Below are 18,354 nucleotides of genomic sequence, written 5' to 3'. Positions count from 1 at the left end.
TCTATGGGGTCTCTATGGGGATCTATGGTCTCTATAGGGTCTCTATGGGGATCTGTGGGGTCTTTGGGGTCTCTATGGGGTCTCTATGGGGATCCATGGGGTCTCTATGGGGTCTCTATGGGGGTCTATGGGGTCTCTATGGGGATCTATGGGGTCTCCTGGGCAACCTGATCTAATGGGATTTTGGTGGCCCTGCCAGTCAGGGGGTTGGAACTACATGATCCTTGAGGTCCTTCCAACCCGGGTCATTCTGTGATTCTCAGAGCATCGGTGCAGGGGACCAGCCGCCCTCCCAGCTCCTGGTGCAGGTTCAGCAGCTCACCCAGCACACACTTATGCTGGTAGCACACACTTATACTGGTAGCACACACTTATACTGGTAGCACACACTTATGCTGGCAGCACACACTTATCCTGGCAGCACACACTTATGCTGGTAGCACACACTTATCCTGGCAGCACACACTTATGCTGGTAGCACACACTTATACTGGTAGCACACACTTATGCTGGTAGCACACACATGCTGGCAGCACACACACTGGTATCACACACTTACACTGGTAGCACACACTTACGCTGGTGACTTTCCTCTTGATGTGCTCCAGGAGGTGCTCATGGCCCTGCAGGAAGCAGAGGTGCTGGAACTCGGTGTCGTCCTTCTCCGGCTTCACCAGCCCCCCCTGCTCGATGTGCACCACCTTCCTGAAGCCATCTGGAAACCAAGCAGAGAAAACATTGAAGGTTTAACGTGGGCTTCAGAAAGCAGAGGAGAGCTCAGGGCCCCCCAACACTTCAATACACACTGCTGTCAGCACTGGGCTCCATTCAAACTGACCTCCCCCCCAATAAACGTGTTATGGAACACAAATCTCCGCTCTCCCCAAGCCCATTTCTGCTGCTGACAGGCTGGAATGGCTGGCACTGAATGGGGGGGCTGCAATCAGCCTCCCTGCTCCCCAATCTCAGCCCCAGGTCTGCAGGGAAGCACCCAGCATTGCCCAGCATCCATCACACGCTGCCCCCCAGCCCCGAGCTCAGCAGCTCTGTTTAATGGGGGCATTTCTCATCAGCCATCTGCTAAATCCTTCAGCTCCAAACCATCTCCCCTCGTCCTGCTGTTATCCTCCCGTTCACAGAGCCCACTCCCCTCCTGTCTGTGGGCTCCCTTCAGGTCCTGGCAGGCTGCACTGAGCTCACCCCACAGCCTCCCCTTCTCCATGCTGAACAAGCCCGGCTCCCTCAGCCTGTCTTTGTACTGGAGGTGCTGCAGCCCCCTGAGCATCTTGGTGGCCTCCTCTGCACCCTCATCCAGCAGCTCCCTGTCTTGTATTGGAGCCCCACACCTGGATGCAGCACTGCAGATGGGGCCTCAAGGGCAGAGCAGAGAGGGACGATCCCCCCCCTGCCCCTGCTGGTCACCCCTCTGCTGATGGAGCCCAGGATCCCGTTTGATTTCTGAGCTATAAGCACACACTGCTGGTTCATATGAAGCTTTTCACCCACCAGGACCCCCAGGCCCTTGTCTGCAGGGCTGCTCTCAAGGACTGCTTTGCTCCTTCCATGTATAAACGCATGGCGTTCCTCCAGCACAAGTGCAAAACCTGCACTCTGCTGTGCTGAACATCATTATAATCAACCGGGCCCAACTTTCAATCCCAGTAATGGGATTATCAGCACTTTGGGGTTATCAGCACTTCGGGGTTATCAGCACTTGGGGTTATCAGCACTTGGGGTTATCAGCACTTGGGGTTATCAGCACTTCGGGATCAACCCAAGTGCCACATCCCCTCAATACCTCCAGAGCTGGTGCCCCCACCTCCACCCTGGGCAGCCCATGCCAACATCCAACGGTTCCTTGGGAGAAGAAACCATTCCCCATCCCCAGGCTGAGATCCAAGAGCCTGGCTCAGAGCAGGAAGGCCATTAGGACACCTCAAGGTCTTCCAAAGGGTCTCAGCTACATTTGGACTTGATGATCTTCAAGGTCTTTTCCAACCTGGGTTAATTCTATTTCTGATCCTTCCTGTTCCCATGAAGGCACTGTAGGAAAGTTTTGCTCCCATCTTAGTTGGGAAGAGGCTGAACCTGCAGGGCTGAGCTTTGAGGGCAGCACAGAGGAGGGCATGGGGATGCTCATACAGCACCTCCATATGGGGACAGGCTGAGAGCTGGGGAGTAGAAGGATCTGAGAACCCAGCACAGCCTCCCAGAGTTACAGGGAGCCCAGAAACAGGAGGAGAGTGAGTTAAATAAGTGATGGGAGCAAAGGGAACAGCTTTAAGCTCAAAGGGGGAGAAACAGGAGGAGAGCGAGGTAAATGAGAGTGATGGGAGCAAAGGGAAAAGCTTTAAGCTCAAAGAGGGGATGTGGGGCTCAGATACGGGGAAATCCTCCAACCAGAGGAGCTGTGGGTCCCCATCCCTGGAGCTGCCCAAGGCCGTGGGGGGGTCCTGGGCAGCCTGAGCTGGGGGGCAGCCAACACACGGCAGGGCTGGGGATGGGGGGTCCCTTCCAACCCAACCATTGTATGGTTCTATGATCTTTAAAGACCCTTCTAATGCAACAACTCTGTGGTTTCATGGTTCTGTTATTTTTGAGGTTCCTTCCAACACAAGCCGTGATGTGATTCCATGACTCTATGATCTTTAAGGACCCTTCCAACCCATACTGTGTCACTGTGATCTTTAAAGACCCTTCTAACCCAACCATTTGATGGCTCTATGACCATAAAGGATCCTTCCAACCCTACCCAACCCAATCCAAACCATTCTACGGTTCTATGACTTTTCAAGACCCTCCCAAGTGAAGAGTGAAAAGTTTCCGCATGTCACAACCCAACCCAATCCATCCCACTGCTCTATGATCTTCAAGGACCCTTCCAACCCAATCCATCCCATGGCTCTATGATCTTCAAGGACCCTTGCAACCCAATCCATCCCACTGCTCTATGACCTTCAAGGACCCTTCCAACCCAATCCATCCCATGGCTCTATGACCTTCAAGGACCCTTCCAAACCAATCCATTCCATGGCTTTGTGATCTTTAAGGACCATCCCAGCCCTACCCAACCCAACCCAATCCATGGTTCTGTGACCTTTAAGTATCATTTCCAACTCAACCCAACCCAATCCATCCCATGGCTCTATGACCTTCAAGGACCCTTCCAACCCAATCCATTCCACGGTTCTATGATCCCCAAGGACCCTTCCAGCCCAATCATGCTGTGGTTCTACGATGCAGAGACTGGACATGTCACACCATGACAAGAGCCGGTGCTCATCTGTCCAAGGGATCCTCCAGAACACAAAGGGCCCCACAGCAACACCCCACAGCCTTCAAGGTGATGAAAGGCAATGGAAATATCACCCCCTGCTACAGCTGAGAGCCTCCAAGGTCTCAGCTGGAGATCAGTGCTCGTCTCCATGGGGCTGCAAGGCAGGGCTGCTCGCAAGGCGGGCTTTGCACATAGAAATATGCTGTGCAGTTTGAGCAACGTCCATCTCCTGCAGCACAGGATGAGTGGTGGTGGACAGACCCTGAACTGTTTGGATACACAGACCTCACCTCCATCAGCTTTACCTGAACCAAAGCACTCAAATGCAGCACAAGCGGAGAAATCCCCCTTACAGCTCCCCATCCTTAATGCTGAGTGGGAAGAGCTGGATCACGTTAAAGCACAGCTTCAACTTGTACAAAGAAAGGGAAGCAGGAACACCTGAAAGTGCTGCTTACGTTTCCTCATCTGCAATGCAAGACCCAAAACCCGGCGTACTGACACCAAAATGGCGCATCACACAGTCAGCCCCACGAGACAAAGGGACAAAGATCAGGGAATAGTGGAACCATTGAGGGCAGGAGGGATTTCTGACATCCACAAGTACAACCCCAACCCAGCAGGGCTGTGAAGGGGACCTGGGCAGCCTGAGCTGAGGGCAGCACCAGCCCAGGGCAGGGGTGGTGATGGGGGGTCCCATCCAACCCAACCATGCTGTGATTCCATGGCTCTGTGATCTGTAAGGACCCTTCCAACCCAACCATCCCATGGCTCTGTGATCCACAAGGACCCTTTAAACCCAACCATTCCATGGCTCTGTGACCTTGAAGGACCCTTCCAACCCAACCATTCCACAGCATTGATCTACATGGATTCTGCCAACCCAACCATCCCCTGGCTCTGTGATCTGTAAGGACCCTTCCAACCCAACCATTCTATGGCTTTGTGATCTCTAAGGATCCTTTCAACTCAACCCAATCATTCTGTGGTTCTGATATCTTTACGGACCCTTCTAATCCAGCCATTCCACAGCTCCTGACCTTCAAGGACTCTTCCAAACACAACCTAACTATACCACCCTAACTCTAACACCCCTCCGCTAAAGCATGTCCCTGAGAAAGGACCCTTCCAATCCAACCATCCCATGGCTCTATGACCTTTAAGGACCCTTCCAACCCAAACATTCCATGGCTCTGTGATCTGTATGGACCCTTCCAACTCAACCATCCCATGGCTCTGTGATCTTTAAGGACCCCTCCTTCCAATCCAAGCAATCCAAGGCTCTATGACCCTTTAAGGACCCTCCCAACCAACCCACTCCATAATTCTACAATCTCTAAGGAACCTTCCAACCCAACCACTCCACAACTGTATGACCTTGAAGGACCCTTCCAACCCAATCCAAGCATTCCGTGGCTCTATGATCTTAATGGACCCTTCCAACCCAACAGTTCCAAGGCTCCGTTGTCTTTAAGGACTCTTCCAGCCCATCCATGATTCCACGATGACACAGATCCAGTCCAGCATCACCCTTGATTATCTGGCATGGTTTGACATTTGGGCACCTCCTCCTCAGCTGCAAGGGGAGTTGTAATCCCCTCGTCCCCTGGTAACTCTCAACACTTCTCAGAGGATGGGAGCAAACCAGCTGCCGCTCCTCAGCTACACACCAGCACCACTAAAAGGCAATAAATGTCTGCTGGGACACCATGCAGCAAAAGGCCTGTGCCATAACATGGTGTTCACAACAGGAACAGCTCCAGGACATGACCTGCTCTGCTCATTGGACTCGGTGATAAACCCAGTGCTGGGTGCTGCACTTCAGCCCTGATGCAACAAAGTCAGTGCAGAATGGGATGCAAATGACTGAAAGCTGGAGAACAGCCCAGGAGAATCAAACCCAGCTCTGGTTACTTTTAGGGGGAAGAAAAGGGGAAATAAATAGCAGAGAGGATTGAAGAGAGGAATCAAGTTGTGGCAGCAGAGATTAGATTGGATATTAAGAAGAGTTACTCTATGGAAAAGGCAGTTGGGCACTGGGAGGTGGGGGGGGCTCCATCCCTGCAGGGATTTTGGAGACACGTGGATGTGGCTCTGGGTCCTTCTCAACCTCAGTGATTCCCTGATTCCAACTGGAGGCTCAGAAGGTGCAGGTGAGGGACAGAAAGGGCAGATGAGGATCAAAAAGGGCAGGGGAGGAACAGAAAGGGCAGGGGAGGGACAGAAAGGGCAGGGGAGGGACAGAAAGGGCAGGGGAGGATCAGAATGGGCAGGGGAGACTCAACACCATCAGGACAACCCAGAGATGGAGGCACCCAATGGACCAAGATCCTTCCAGCCCCGCTCTGAGAGCTGCAGCCCTAACAGGAGGGAAGTTAAGAGCTGTTGAGAAGAGTGAGTTCACTCAGCATCTGCTTTCCATAACTCTGACCGCAACGGCCCCTGCAGAAACAGGCGGAAAATGAACAAGCTGCTGCTGTGTGTGTGTGTGTGTGTGTGTGTGTGTGTGTGTGTGAACTGGACGCGTTCCAGCCCCGTTCCTCCTTCATTGCAGGGCTGGCAGCGAGCACAAAGGCTGCACTGAGAGCTCCTCAGCTAATTAACGGGGCTGCCCAGATGAAAGGAGTCCCACGGCTCTTTTCATCCAGCACCAGTTTGCAGCGCTGTTAAGCCCATCAACCACCTTCAACTTATTGCTGGGTCCCCAAAACGGAATGGGTGCAAAGGCTGCAAAGGCTGCAAACGCTCCCTGGGTTAAAGCTGGGTCCCCCCTGCAGCCCTGAGCCCCATGAGCTGCAGGGAGGGACCCGGAGGGACCCCCCTCCCCTTTATTCCCCCCAATACTTACACATGTTTAGCTGCCGGACAAAGCTGGCCATGTTGTTGTGCTTGAAGTACTTGGGCAGCACCTCCTTGGCAAACTGTCCTTGGTCAAACACATGGAAGCTGTTTCCACTCTGTGCAGAACAAAACAGAACAGCAACGTTATCAGCCGCAATCACAAGAATTGGGGTGAGCACTGGAACTGGATGGGGCTCGCGGGCCTTTCCCACCCAACCCATCCTTTGGTTCTGTGCAGCCCATCCATCCATCCATCCATCCATCCATCCATCCATCCATCCATCCATCCATCCCTTCCCTTTTCCCTCCCCACATACCAGTCCTGGGGTTCTGGAGGACCGATATGGGCCCCACCTCATGAGGTTCCTCAGCTCGTTACCACCCGAGCAAGGCAAGATAGAATCATAGAATCATAGAATGACCCAGATTGGAAAAGATCTTGAAGATCATCAAGTCCAACCGCAGCCGAACAAGAACCCTATAACCATAGTACCCTATAACCATAGTACCCTATAACCATAGTACCCTATAACCATAGTACCCTATAGCCATAGTACCCTATAGCCATAGTACCCTATAACCATAGTACCCTATAACCACAGTACCCTATACCCATAGTACCCTGTAACCATCGCACCCTATAACCAGAACCCTAACTCTAACAACCCTACACTAAATCATATCCCTCAGTGAGGGAACAGAGCGACACATACGAGACCCATAGAGACAAATAGAGACACATAGAGACCCATAGTGACCCTACAGAGATCCACAGTGACCCATAGCATCCCACAGAGACCCATAGTGACCCCATAGAGATCCATAGTGACCCATAGCGTCCCACAGAGACCCATAGAGACCCATAGTGACCCCACAGAGATCCATAGTGACCCATAGCGTCCCATAGAGACCCATAGTGACCCTAGAGACCCATAGAATCATAGAATGACCCAGTTGGAAAAGACCTTGAAGATCATCAAGTCCAAACTGCAGCCTAACCAGAACCCTGTAACCATAGTACCCTATAACCATAGTACCCTATAAAGCCACAAAGCTACCCTATGAACCCATAGTACCCTGTAACCATCGCACCCTATAACCAGAACCCTAACTCTAACAACCCTACACTAAATCATATCCCTCAGTGAGGGAACAGAGCGAAACATTGCGACACATAGAGACAAATAGCGACACATAGGGACCCACAGTGACCCTACAGAGATCCATAGTGACCCATAGCATCCCACAGAGACCCATAGTGACCCCACAGAGATCCATAGTGACCCATAGCGTCCCATAGAGACCCATAGTGACCCATAGAGACCCATAGAATCATAGAATTACCCAGGTTGGAAAAGCCCTTGAAGATCATCAAGTCCAATCGCAGCCTAACCAGAACCCTATAACCATAGTACCCTATAACCATAGTACCCTATAACCATGGTACCCTATAACCATAGTAACCTAACTCTAAAAACCCTACACTAAATCATATCCCTGAGCACCACATCCAAACAGCTCTTAAACACACCCAGGGATGGCGATTCAACCACCTCCCTGGGGAGATCCTCAGGGATGGGGATCAGCTCCTGACACCATCCATGTTCACTGTGCTGCTGCCAGGACCTGAACCAGAGCCCATGCCCAGGCACCAGGCTGGGGTATGGGATGGACTTTGGCACCATTTCCCTTCTGGGATTCTACGACTCTACGGAGCTTGGCTATGGGTCTTGGGTACCGGGCATTGGCACGGGATTTGAGTATGAAGCTTGGGTATGGGACTTTGGCATGGAGCTTGGGTATGGGAAGTGGGCATGGAACTTGGGTAGTGGTCCTGGGTATGGGGTTTGGGTACGGGACACTGGCATGAAGCTTGGGGTTTGAGCATGGGCTTTGGGTACGGGAATCTGGCATGGAGTCTGTGCATAGGACATGGGTGTGGGGTTTGGGCACGGGACTGGCATGGGGTTGGAATACATCCCTGCTCAGTGCAGGGCTGTTGGACCAGATGACATCGCCATCCCTGGGTGTGTTTAAGAGCTGTTTGGATGTGGTGCTCAGGGATATGATTTAGTGTAGGGTTGTTAGAGTTAGGGTTCTGGTTATAGGGTACTATGGTCATAGGGTACTATGGTTATAGGGTACTATGGTTATAGGGTGCTATGGTTATAGGGTACTATGGCTATAGGGTTCCGGTTAGGCTGCGGTTGGACTTGATGATCTTCAAGGTCTTTTCCAACCTGGGTCATTCTATGATTCTATGATTCTATGACCTTCAAAGGTCCCTTCCAACCCTAAGGACTCTGTGATTCTATGGGACTCAGGCATTGAGCCCAGGCATAGGGGGTGGATAAAGGACCTGGAGACAGGGTTTGGGTAAGGAATTACTTGTGCACAGAGCTGGGGCTCAGGACACGGTCACAGAGCCGGGTGTGGGGCTCAGGCATAAAGTTTGGGGCACACGGCTGCAGCTCGGGCAAAGGTTGGAAGGGTCATGAAAGACCATAGAGATATAGAATGGTTGGGTTGGAAGGGTCATGAAAGACCATAGAGATATAGAATGGTTGGGTTGGAAGGGTCATGAAAGACCATAGAGATATAGAATGGTTGGGTTGGAAGGGTCATGAAAGACCATAGAAATATAGAATGGTTGGGTTGGAAGGGTTCATGAAAGACAATAGAGATACAGAATAGTAGGGTTGGAAGGGTCATGAAAGACTATAGAGATATAGAATGGTTGGGTTTGAAGGGTCTGAAGACCATAGAGATATAGAATGGTTGGGTTGGAAGGGTCATGAAAGACGTAGAGATATAGAATGGTTGGGTTGGAGGGGTCATGAAAGACAATAGAGATATAGAATGGTTGGTTGGAAGGGTCATGAAAGACCATAGAGATATAGAATGGTTGGGTTGGAAGGGGTCATGAAAGACCATAGAGATATGAATGGTTGGGTTGGAAGGGTCATGAAAGACCATAGGAGTACAGAATGGTTGGGTTGGAAGGGTCATTAAAGACCACAGAGATATAGAATGGTTGGGTTGGAAGGGTCATTAAAGACCACAGAGATAATATAAGGGTTGGGTTGGAAGGGTCATTCAAGATCACAAAAGCATGGTTGGTTGGGTTGGAAGGGCCCTTACAGGTCAAAGAGCCACAGAGGGGTTGAGTTGGAAGGGTTTTGTATTCAGTGCTCTGACGAGGACGACCCGAACCACACAGCTGGTAATCTGTAATTGGCCGCTGGTCCCAATTAGCCGCTTCCTGCAACAGCCGCTGCCTCCTGAGCAATTAAGCCGAGCCGGTGCAGGCAATGCCAACATCTGGGAGCGAATTAAAGCAATTCCACACGCTGCCAGTCTCGGTGCATGGGCCCGGGGCACAGCGGGGCAGCCCGGTGGGATGGGGCCTGCTCTGAGCCCACGCCCCATAGACAGCTGCTGTCAGAATGGGAACTGCTCGGAGCAGAGCAATGCACTGCAGGAACCACGAGGGATGGGGCTGTGTAGGATCACACCAGGACCTGGGATGAGCCACTGTAGGATCACACCAGGACTTGGGATGAGCTACTGTAGATCACACCAGGACCCGGGATGAGCCACTGTAGGATCACACCAGGACCTGGGATGAGCCACTGTAGGATCACACCAGGACCTGGGATGAGCTATTGGTAAAGGGTGATAGAGCACTGCTTCATAATGGGGGCAGCACCCATCACCACCCCCACCTGGACACGGGAGCTGCTGATCCTGACCTAATCCAACCCCACCCCTTAAAACCATTCACCCCAAATCCAACTGCAGGCTGAGCAGCTCTGCAGCACCAGTGCAAGCACACAACAGGCATCTGCCCTTCCTTTGACACCGGTGCCATCACTGTGTGACCCCACAACCAGAGGCCAGACCCACCCCATCCAGGCGGCTTTGAGCCACGTGCCATTCATCAAGCCCCGGCCCCCATCAGCTCTCTGGCACAACAGGAGCTGCTCTGTTTACGAGCACCTGCAAAGCAGCACTGCAGGAGGATTTTCATTCTGCAGACACACACGAGACGCTCCCAAACGCCATTCCACAACCTGGATCTTGTTCCAGAACCTGGATCTCGTTCCAGAACCGGATCTCGTTCCATGACGCGCAGGCCTGACCCCGTCCCATTGAGCCCCGCATTGCCAGCACCGCAGCACTAAAAGAGCCAGGACTGCACACAGCCGGGCTCACAACTGCACCTGCCACACTGCACCCAGGTGGGAATAATGCACCTCACTGCACCCAAGGTGGGATTAATGCACCACACTGCACACCAGGTGGGATTATATGCACCACACTGCACCCGAGGTGGGATTAATGCCAACACTTCACCCGGCAACCCCACACGGTGGTGATTAATGCACCACACTGCACGCCAGGTGGGATAATGCCACCACACTGCACCCAGGTGGGATTAATGCACCTCACTGCAGCCAGGTGGGATAATGCACCACACTGCACCCACTGGGTTTAGACGAGCGATTAATGCACCTCACTGCACCCAGGTGGATTAATGCACCACACTGCACCCAGGTGGGATTAATGCCACCTCACTTGCACCCATGATGGATTAATGCACAACACTGCCCCAGGTGGGATTAATGCACCTCACTGCACCCAGGTGGGATTAATGCACCACACTGCACCCAGGTGGGATTAATGCACCACACTGCACCCAGGTGGGATTAATGCACCACACTGCACCCAGGTGGGATTAATGCATCACACTGCACTCAGGTGGGATTATTACACATTGGCACCTGGCCTTTTCTTGGCTGCTGGGTGAGTTTGCTCCTGCAGAAGCCCCTCCAGCTCTTGGTCTCAGTGTGGCTCCCCTCCAGCACTGACCACTGACCTGTGCCACGCTGGCATCCCAAATCCATGCAATGATGGCATCCCAGGGCTTTGCCACATTGGTACCCCAAGCCTTTTCCACATTGGCACCCCATGTCCTTGACACACTGGCACCCCATGTCCTTGCCACACTGGCACCCTAAGCCTTTTCCACGGTGGCACCCCAAGTCCTTGCCACATTGGCACCCCGAGTCTTTGCCACATTGGCACCCCAAGTCTTTTCCACATTGGCACCCCAAGCCTTTTCTGCATTGGCACCCTAAGCCTTTTCCACACTGGCATCCCAAGCCCTTGCCCAAATTTGGCACCCCAAATTCTTGCCACACTGGCATCCCAAGCTGTTTCCACACTGGCATCCCAAGTCCTTGCCAAACTGGCACCCCAAGCCCTTTCCACGCTGGCATCCCAAACCCCTGCCACACTGGCACCCCAAGCCTTTTCCACATTGGCACCCCAAGTCTTTTCCACACTGGCACCCCAAGCCTTTTCCACATTGGCATCCCAAGTCCTTGCCACACTGGCATCCCAAGCTGTTTCCACATGGGCACCCCAAATTCTTGCCACACTGGCATCCCAAGCTGTTTCCACATTGGCATCCCAAGTCCTTGCCAAACTGGCACCCCAAGCCCTTTCCACACTGGCATCCCAAACCCCTGCCACATTGGCACCCCAAGCCTTTTCCACATTGGCAACCCAAGCCCTTGACACACTGGCACCCCAAATCTTTGACACACTGGCACCCCAAGCCCTTGCCACATTGGCATCCCAAGCCTTTTCCACACTGGCACCCCAAGCCTTTTCCACATTGCCATCCCAAGCCTTTTCTACATTGGAATCACAAGTCTTTTCCACATTGGCACCCCAAGACTTTGCCACATTGGCACCCCAAGCCTTTTCTGCATTGGCACCCCAAGCCCTTGCCACGTTGGCACCCCAAGCCCTTGCCCAAATTTGGCACCCCAAATTCTTGCCACACTGGCATCCCAAGCTGTTTCCACATTGGCACCCCAAGTCCTTGCCAAACTGGCACCCCAAGCCTTTTCCACATTGGCACCCCGAGTCTTTTCCACATTGGCACACCAGAGAGTTTTCCCACATTGGCATCCCAAGCCTCTGCATAGCCACCTAAGCCTTTTCCACACTGGCATCCCAAGCCCTTGCCCACGTTGGCACCCCAAGCCTTTTCCACACTGGCACCCAAATTCTTGTCACAGCTGGCATCCCAAGCTGTCTCCAACACTGGCACCCCAAGTCCTTGCCAAACTGGCACCCCAAGCCTTTTCCACATTGGCACCCCCAAGTCTTTTCCACATTGGCACCCAAGCCTTTGCCACATGGGCACCCCAAATTCTTGCCACACTGGCATCCCAAGCTGTTTCCACATTGGGCACCCCAAGTCCTTGCCAAACTGGCACCCCAAGCCTTTTCCACATTGGCACCCCGAGTCTTTTCCACATTGGCACCAAAGTCTTTTCCACACTGGCACCCTAAGCCTTTTGCACGCTGGCACCCAATTGTTTCATCGTGTGCCACAACGAGCACTGGGTACGTCTCCCCTGGCCCCAAAGTCTGCCCCTGGGATCCCTGGGCTGCAGTCCCCCCCCCATGCAGCAGCCCCTCAGATCACGCTGTCTCCATCAGCCCCCTCCACATTCCTGCACTAAATCCCACCGTCTCCAGTTTCAGTTACAATTTTTCACATGGCAAGGCATCAAAAGCTTTGCTTCAGCTCCAGCTACGTTGGATCAGCCCCAACTTCTTTCTCCAGGAGAGGATTTTGGTGCTCGCGGAGGTGAGGACACATGATGCTTCTGCTGCAATCTTCGTCATTTTATCTCCTTTCCAATTTCGCTGCTCGGCTCCAGTTGCTCTTTTAGGATCGCTTCCAATAGCGCTCCAGCCCAACCTAGGGCAGCTCTGTCACAAAGCAGCTCACACAGGGCCAGTTAAGCACCTCTATGGGGTGGCCCAGAGGGCACAGTGCAATGAGGGGGCTGCTACTCCAGAACCCATTTCCCCCCCTGTGCTATGGGACACAAGGATGGGATGCCACCAGATAAGCATCGACCAAAGGATGGGAGCTCACAAGGATGGAGCTCACAAGATGGAGCTCACAAGATGGGAGCTTCACAAGGATGGAGCTCACAAGGAGGAGCTCACAAGGACGGGAGCTCACAAGGATGGGAGCTCACAAGGATCGGAGCTCACAAGGACGGGAGCTCACAAGGATGGAGCTCACAAGGATATGGAGCTCACAAGGATGGGAGCTCACAAAGGATGGAGCTCACAAGGATGGAGCTCACAAAGGATGGAAGCCACAAGGATGGAGCTCACAAGGATGGGAGCTCACAAGGATGGAGCTCACAAGGATCGGTGAGCTCACAAGGATGGAGCTCACAAGGATGGGAGCTCACAAGGATGGAGCTCACAAGGATGGGAGCTCACAAGGATGGAGCTCACAAGGATGGAGCTCACAAGGATGGAGCTCACAAGGATGGGAGCTCACAAGGATGGAGCTCACAAGGATGGAGCTCACAAGGACGGGAGCTCACAAGGATGGAGGCTCACAAGGATGGAGCTCACAAGGATGGAGCTCACAAGGATGGGAGCTCACAAGGATGGAGCTCACAAGGATGGAGCTCACGAGGATGGAGCTCACAAGGACGGGAGCTCACAAGGATGGAGCTCACAAGGATGGAGCTCACAAGGATGGAGCTCACAAGGATGGAGCTCACAAGGACGGGAGGTCACAAGGATGGAGCTCACAAGGATGGAGCCTCACAAGGATGGAGCTCACAAGGCAAGTGCCTACGTGGCATGAAGCAGACACCATCCACAGCAGCGGTCACACTGCTGGACACACAGACACGATGTTTCCAGGTTGCTTTAGAAGGGTCCTTACAGATCACAGAGCCAAGGGATGGTTGTGTTGTCAGGGTCCTTAGAGACAAGGAATGCTAGGATATAAGGGTTCTTACAGATCATAGTGCCAGGGGATAGGTTGGAAGGGCTTCTGCAGATCGTAGACCCATGGAATGATTGCATTGGGAGAGTCCTTATAGTTCATAGAGACATAGTATGATAGTTTTGGAAGGGATCTTACAGATCATGGTGGCATAGAACGGTTGGATTGGAAGGATCCTTAAAGATTATAGAGACATGGAATGGGTTGTGTTGGAAGGGTCCTTAAAGATTATAGAGACAGAGCATGGTTGGGTTGGAAGGGTCCTTAAAGATTGCAGAGACAGAGCATGGTTGGGTTGGAAGGGTCCTTAAAGATTATAGAGCCATAGGATGGGCTGGGTTGGAAGGGTCCTTAAAGATTATAGAGACAGAGCATGGTTGGGTTGGAGGGGTCCTTAAAGACCATAGAGACAGAGCATGGTTGGGTTGGAAGGGTCCTTAAAGATTATAGAGACAAAGCATGGTTGGGTTGGAAGGGTCCTTAAAGATTGCAGAGACAGAGCATGGTTGGGTTGGAAGGGTCCTTAAAGATTATATAGCCATAGAATGGGTTGGGTTAGAATGGTCCTTAAAGACTGTAGAGACAGAGCATGGTTGGGTTGGAAGGGTCCATAAAGATTGCAGAGACAGAGCATGGTTGGGTTGGAGGGGTCCTTAAAGATTATATAGCCATAGAATGGGTTGGGTTAGAATGGTCCTTAAAGACTGTAGAGACAGAGCATGGTTGGGTTGGAAGGGTCCTTAAAGATCATACATAGTGCCACTGAATAGTTTGCTTAGAAGGATCCCTATTGATCACAGAGACAGTATGGCTGGGTTGGAAGGGTCCCTATAGATCATACAACCCCAGAATGGTTGGGTTGGAAGGGACCCCCCATCCCCAGCCCTACTTTGGGCTGGCTGCCCCCCAGCTCCGGCTGCCCAGGACCCCCCCATGGCCTCGGGCAGCTGCAGGGATGGGGACCCACAGCTCCGTGCTGCAGTGCTGGGGCCGCACCGCCTCTGTGTGAAGGATTTCCCTACATTTGAGCCCAATCTCCTCTCTTTCATGTTCAATCCATTCCCCCACGTCCTGCCACTATCTGCCAATGTAAAAGACAGCACAACTTGAAACCAAACCCCTGCGTGATGCCAAGTATTCAGACCTCACCGGCCCCACTCCGCTCCTCCCCCAGTGCCTCAGGGCTCCGGCACTGCCCAGTGCCACAGGGGGCAATGCAGAGCCCAGGGGGGTCACCCGAACCTGGGATAGAAGAGATGGAAGCTCAGCTTAGTCCTGCTGAGGATACAGCACCTTCATAGCCCAGACGATGCTCTGAGCCCCCCTGTTCCCACCCCCACTGCCAGCTCTGCAGCAGGACCCCCCCCCAAATGCAGCCAGCAGAGCAGCTCCTGCTTTATGCAAACAGCTGCCCCTGCCTTACAGCAGCTCTACATCCTCCTATGATCAGGGAAGCTGCAGCTTTGCCCACCTCGTGGTGTGAGCTCCCTCACGCGGCGCTGAAAGGAGAGACCACCCCATAGACCACCCTGCAACCACCGGGTGGGCAGCAGCTGCGACTCAGCGCCGGGACATCAGCTGGGGGAGATGGAGGCACAGACCGGAATGGAACAAAGGCAGCAGCAGCTGCTGCACGTTTGGTTTTATTTCCCCTTTACGTTCAAACGGGGATGGCACAGCGCTGAGTTCCAGGCTCATCGTTAGGGATAGTATTCAATCTCATCGTTAGGGTTATTATTCAGGCTCATTGTTAGGGTTATTATTCAGGCTCATCGTTAGGGTTATTATTCAGGCTCATTGTTAGGGTTATTATTCAGGCTCATCATTAGGGTTATTATTCAGTCTTATCGTTAGGGTTATACAGCGCTGGCAGCAGCTGGGAGGGATGAGCTGATCAACGGGAGGAGAGCGACCGCGTGTGGGCAGAGAGTGACAGGACAGGGGAGGAAGAAAGGGATTTCGGCTCTAAGAGGGCAGACAGGGCTCAGATATGGGGAATCCTTCACACAGAGGCGGTGCGGCCCCAGCACTGCAGCACGGAGCTGTGGGTCCCCATCCCTAGAGCTGCCCAAGGCCATGGGGGGGTCATGGGCAGCCTGAGATGGGGGGCAGCCAGCACACGGCAGGGCTGGGGGGGCCCTTCCAACCCAAACATGTTGTGATCTTTAAGGACCTTTCCAATCTGATCATTCCATGGCTCTAAGACTTTTAAAGACCCTTCCAACCCAACCATCCCATGGTTATGTGACCTTTAAGGACCCTTCCAACCCAACCATCCCATGGCTCTATGATCTTGATGGACCCTTCCAACCCAACCATCCCATGGTTATATGATCTCAAAGGACCCTTCCAACCCAACCATTCCATGGTTCTATGACCTTTAAGAACACTTCCAATCCAACCCATTCCACAGCTCTGAGACCTTCAAGGACCCTTCCAACCCATCCCATAGCTCTAAGAACTGGAATGACCCTTCCAACCCATTCCATAGCTCTATCAAAACTGGAATTGGACCCTCTCAACCCATTCCATAGCTCTAAGAACTGGAATGGACCCCTTCCAACCCAGTGTCCACTAGCTCTAAGAACTGGAATTGACCCTTCCAACCCATTCATAGCTCTATGAACTGGACATGACCCTTCCAACCCATTGCATCGCTCTAAGAAACTGGAATGACCGCTTCCAACCTATTCCATAGCTCTAAGAACCTGGTGTTAATGGACCCTTCCAACCCATTCCATAGCTCTAAGAACTGGAATGACCCTTCCAACCCATTCCATAGCTCTAAGAACTGGAATGACCCTTCCAACCCATTCCATAGCTCTATGTCTCTATGACCTTTAAGGACCCCTGTCCTCTCCAACCCATCCCATGGCGCCGTGTTACAGCAGCTCCTTTTTTTGTGTGCCAGCATTACCGGAAGAACAGCAGAGACGGACCCAGAACCTCGAGGAACCCACTCCTAACCCCACCTGGGCAGCAACAAGGCAATTTCCAAGGCACGAGCTGCCTTTCCCATCTCTACTGCAGACCTCGTGCCACCAGCTCCATGAAGGGACACAACTCCTGGAGGCAGCTGCCCCTCAGGAAGCAAAGCTGCACTGAAGGGGCACAGAGGGGCTGGGGGCTGCTCCTGGGGCTGTCCAGCCCCCCTGGGTCTAAGGCTGGGGGCCTCAGGAGGACTCAAACAGGGGAAGGCTGCAGGTGAGGTGGAGAGCTCCAAGGGCAGAGCTTTCAAAGGGGAACACAGAATGGCTTTGGTTGGAAGTGAGCTTAGAGACCCCAAAGTCCCAGAACCACAGGAGATGGAAAGGACCTCTGGAGCTCCCCCAGCCCACCCAGCCCCCCCCCCCCACCTCCAAATATCCATCAGCGCAGCCCAGACCCCTCCCCGCCTCCTCTCCCTGAGCTGCACAGCCCTCAGCTCTCAGCCTGTCCCCACCAGGAGGGGCTCCAGGCCCCCCCCATCCCCACCCCCTCCGCTGGGCTCTCCCAGCAGTTCCCAGTCTGCCCTGAACTGGGAGCCCAGCACTGGACGCAGTGCTCCAGCAGTGCCCCCCAGGGCAGAGCAGAGGGGAGCAGCACCTCCTGCCCTGCTGGCTGCGCTATGTACAATGCACCACAGGGTCCCGTTGGCCCTCTTGGCCACCAGGGCTCACTGCTTTCTTGCTCCGGGATCAATGCAGGCAGCCGGTGGCAGCATGCAGAGATTGGCTGGGCACATCCCTGGCTCAGCAAAAGGAGCTGCTTATTTCATGTCCTCTGCTCCCCTCCACTGTCTGAGAGCACCAATAGCAGCCTGCTACCTGATGCTGTCAGCAGATTGGTGCACCTCCAGCATGGGCTCTCTGGGTCACCTCTGGGTGCAAACCAGGGCAAGCTGTGGGGCTGCTACCCTGGCTGTGCATTCTTGGACCTGCTACGGTCCCTCTGCCCCCCACAGGGCTCTCCAATGGGGCTGCTACCCTGGCTGTGCATTCTTAAACCTGCTACGGTCCCTCTGGCCCCCATAGGGCCCTCCATGGGGCTGCTACCCTGGCTGTGCATTCTTGGACCTGCTGCAGCCCCTCTGCCCCCCATAGGGCCCCCGTGCTGCTGTGTTGGCAGAGCAGGCTGCCCTGTGCTGGCAGCTCCATCACACTGCAGACGCACTGTGCCAACCTGAGCTCAGCCTTTTCTCCACTGGGCACTGCTGGGCAGGAGGGGCTGTGCTGGATGCTCAGTGCCACAGCTCCACCGGGCTCAGGAAAAGGAAGAGCAGAACTCGGGGGCTGAGGTAAAACCATTTCCTCAGGCAGGAAAAGGAAAGGAAAAATAGTAACGCCAAGGTCCAGGTTGCTCAAGGAGGCTGTGGATGCCCATGGAGGCTCCATGGCTCCATCACCTTTAAGGA

The 18,354-nt window shown here is 53.4% G+C and overlaps 1 protein-coding gene across 1 annotated transcript in view; it reads right to left on the bottom strand.

Moving 5' to 3' along the window:
* Positions 1-18,354, bottom strand: part of LOC107306980 (heat shock factor protein 1) — a 75,899-nt gene that overhangs the window by 46,390 nt on the left and 11,155 nt on the right. The window contains exons 2-3 of the mRNA XM_032441641.1: positions 6,126-6,234; positions 560-715 (exon numbers count right to left, since the gene is read on the bottom strand). Coding sequence (XP_032297532.1) covers positions 560-715; positions 6,126-6,234 — 265 coding nt within the window. The remainder of the gene's footprint in view (positions 1-559; positions 716-6,125; positions 6,235-18,354) is intronic.

This window comes from Coturnix japonica, unplaced genomic scaffold (genome assembly GCF_001577835.2).
Source record: "Coturnix japonica isolate 7356 unplaced genomic scaffold, Coturnix japonica 2.1 chrUnrandom424, whole genome shotgun sequence".
NCBI classification, from domain to species: Eukaryota; Metazoa; Chordata; class Aves; order Galliformes; family Phasianidae; genus Coturnix; species Coturnix japonica.
This window is presented reverse-complemented; position numbering and strand designations above follow the sequence as displayed.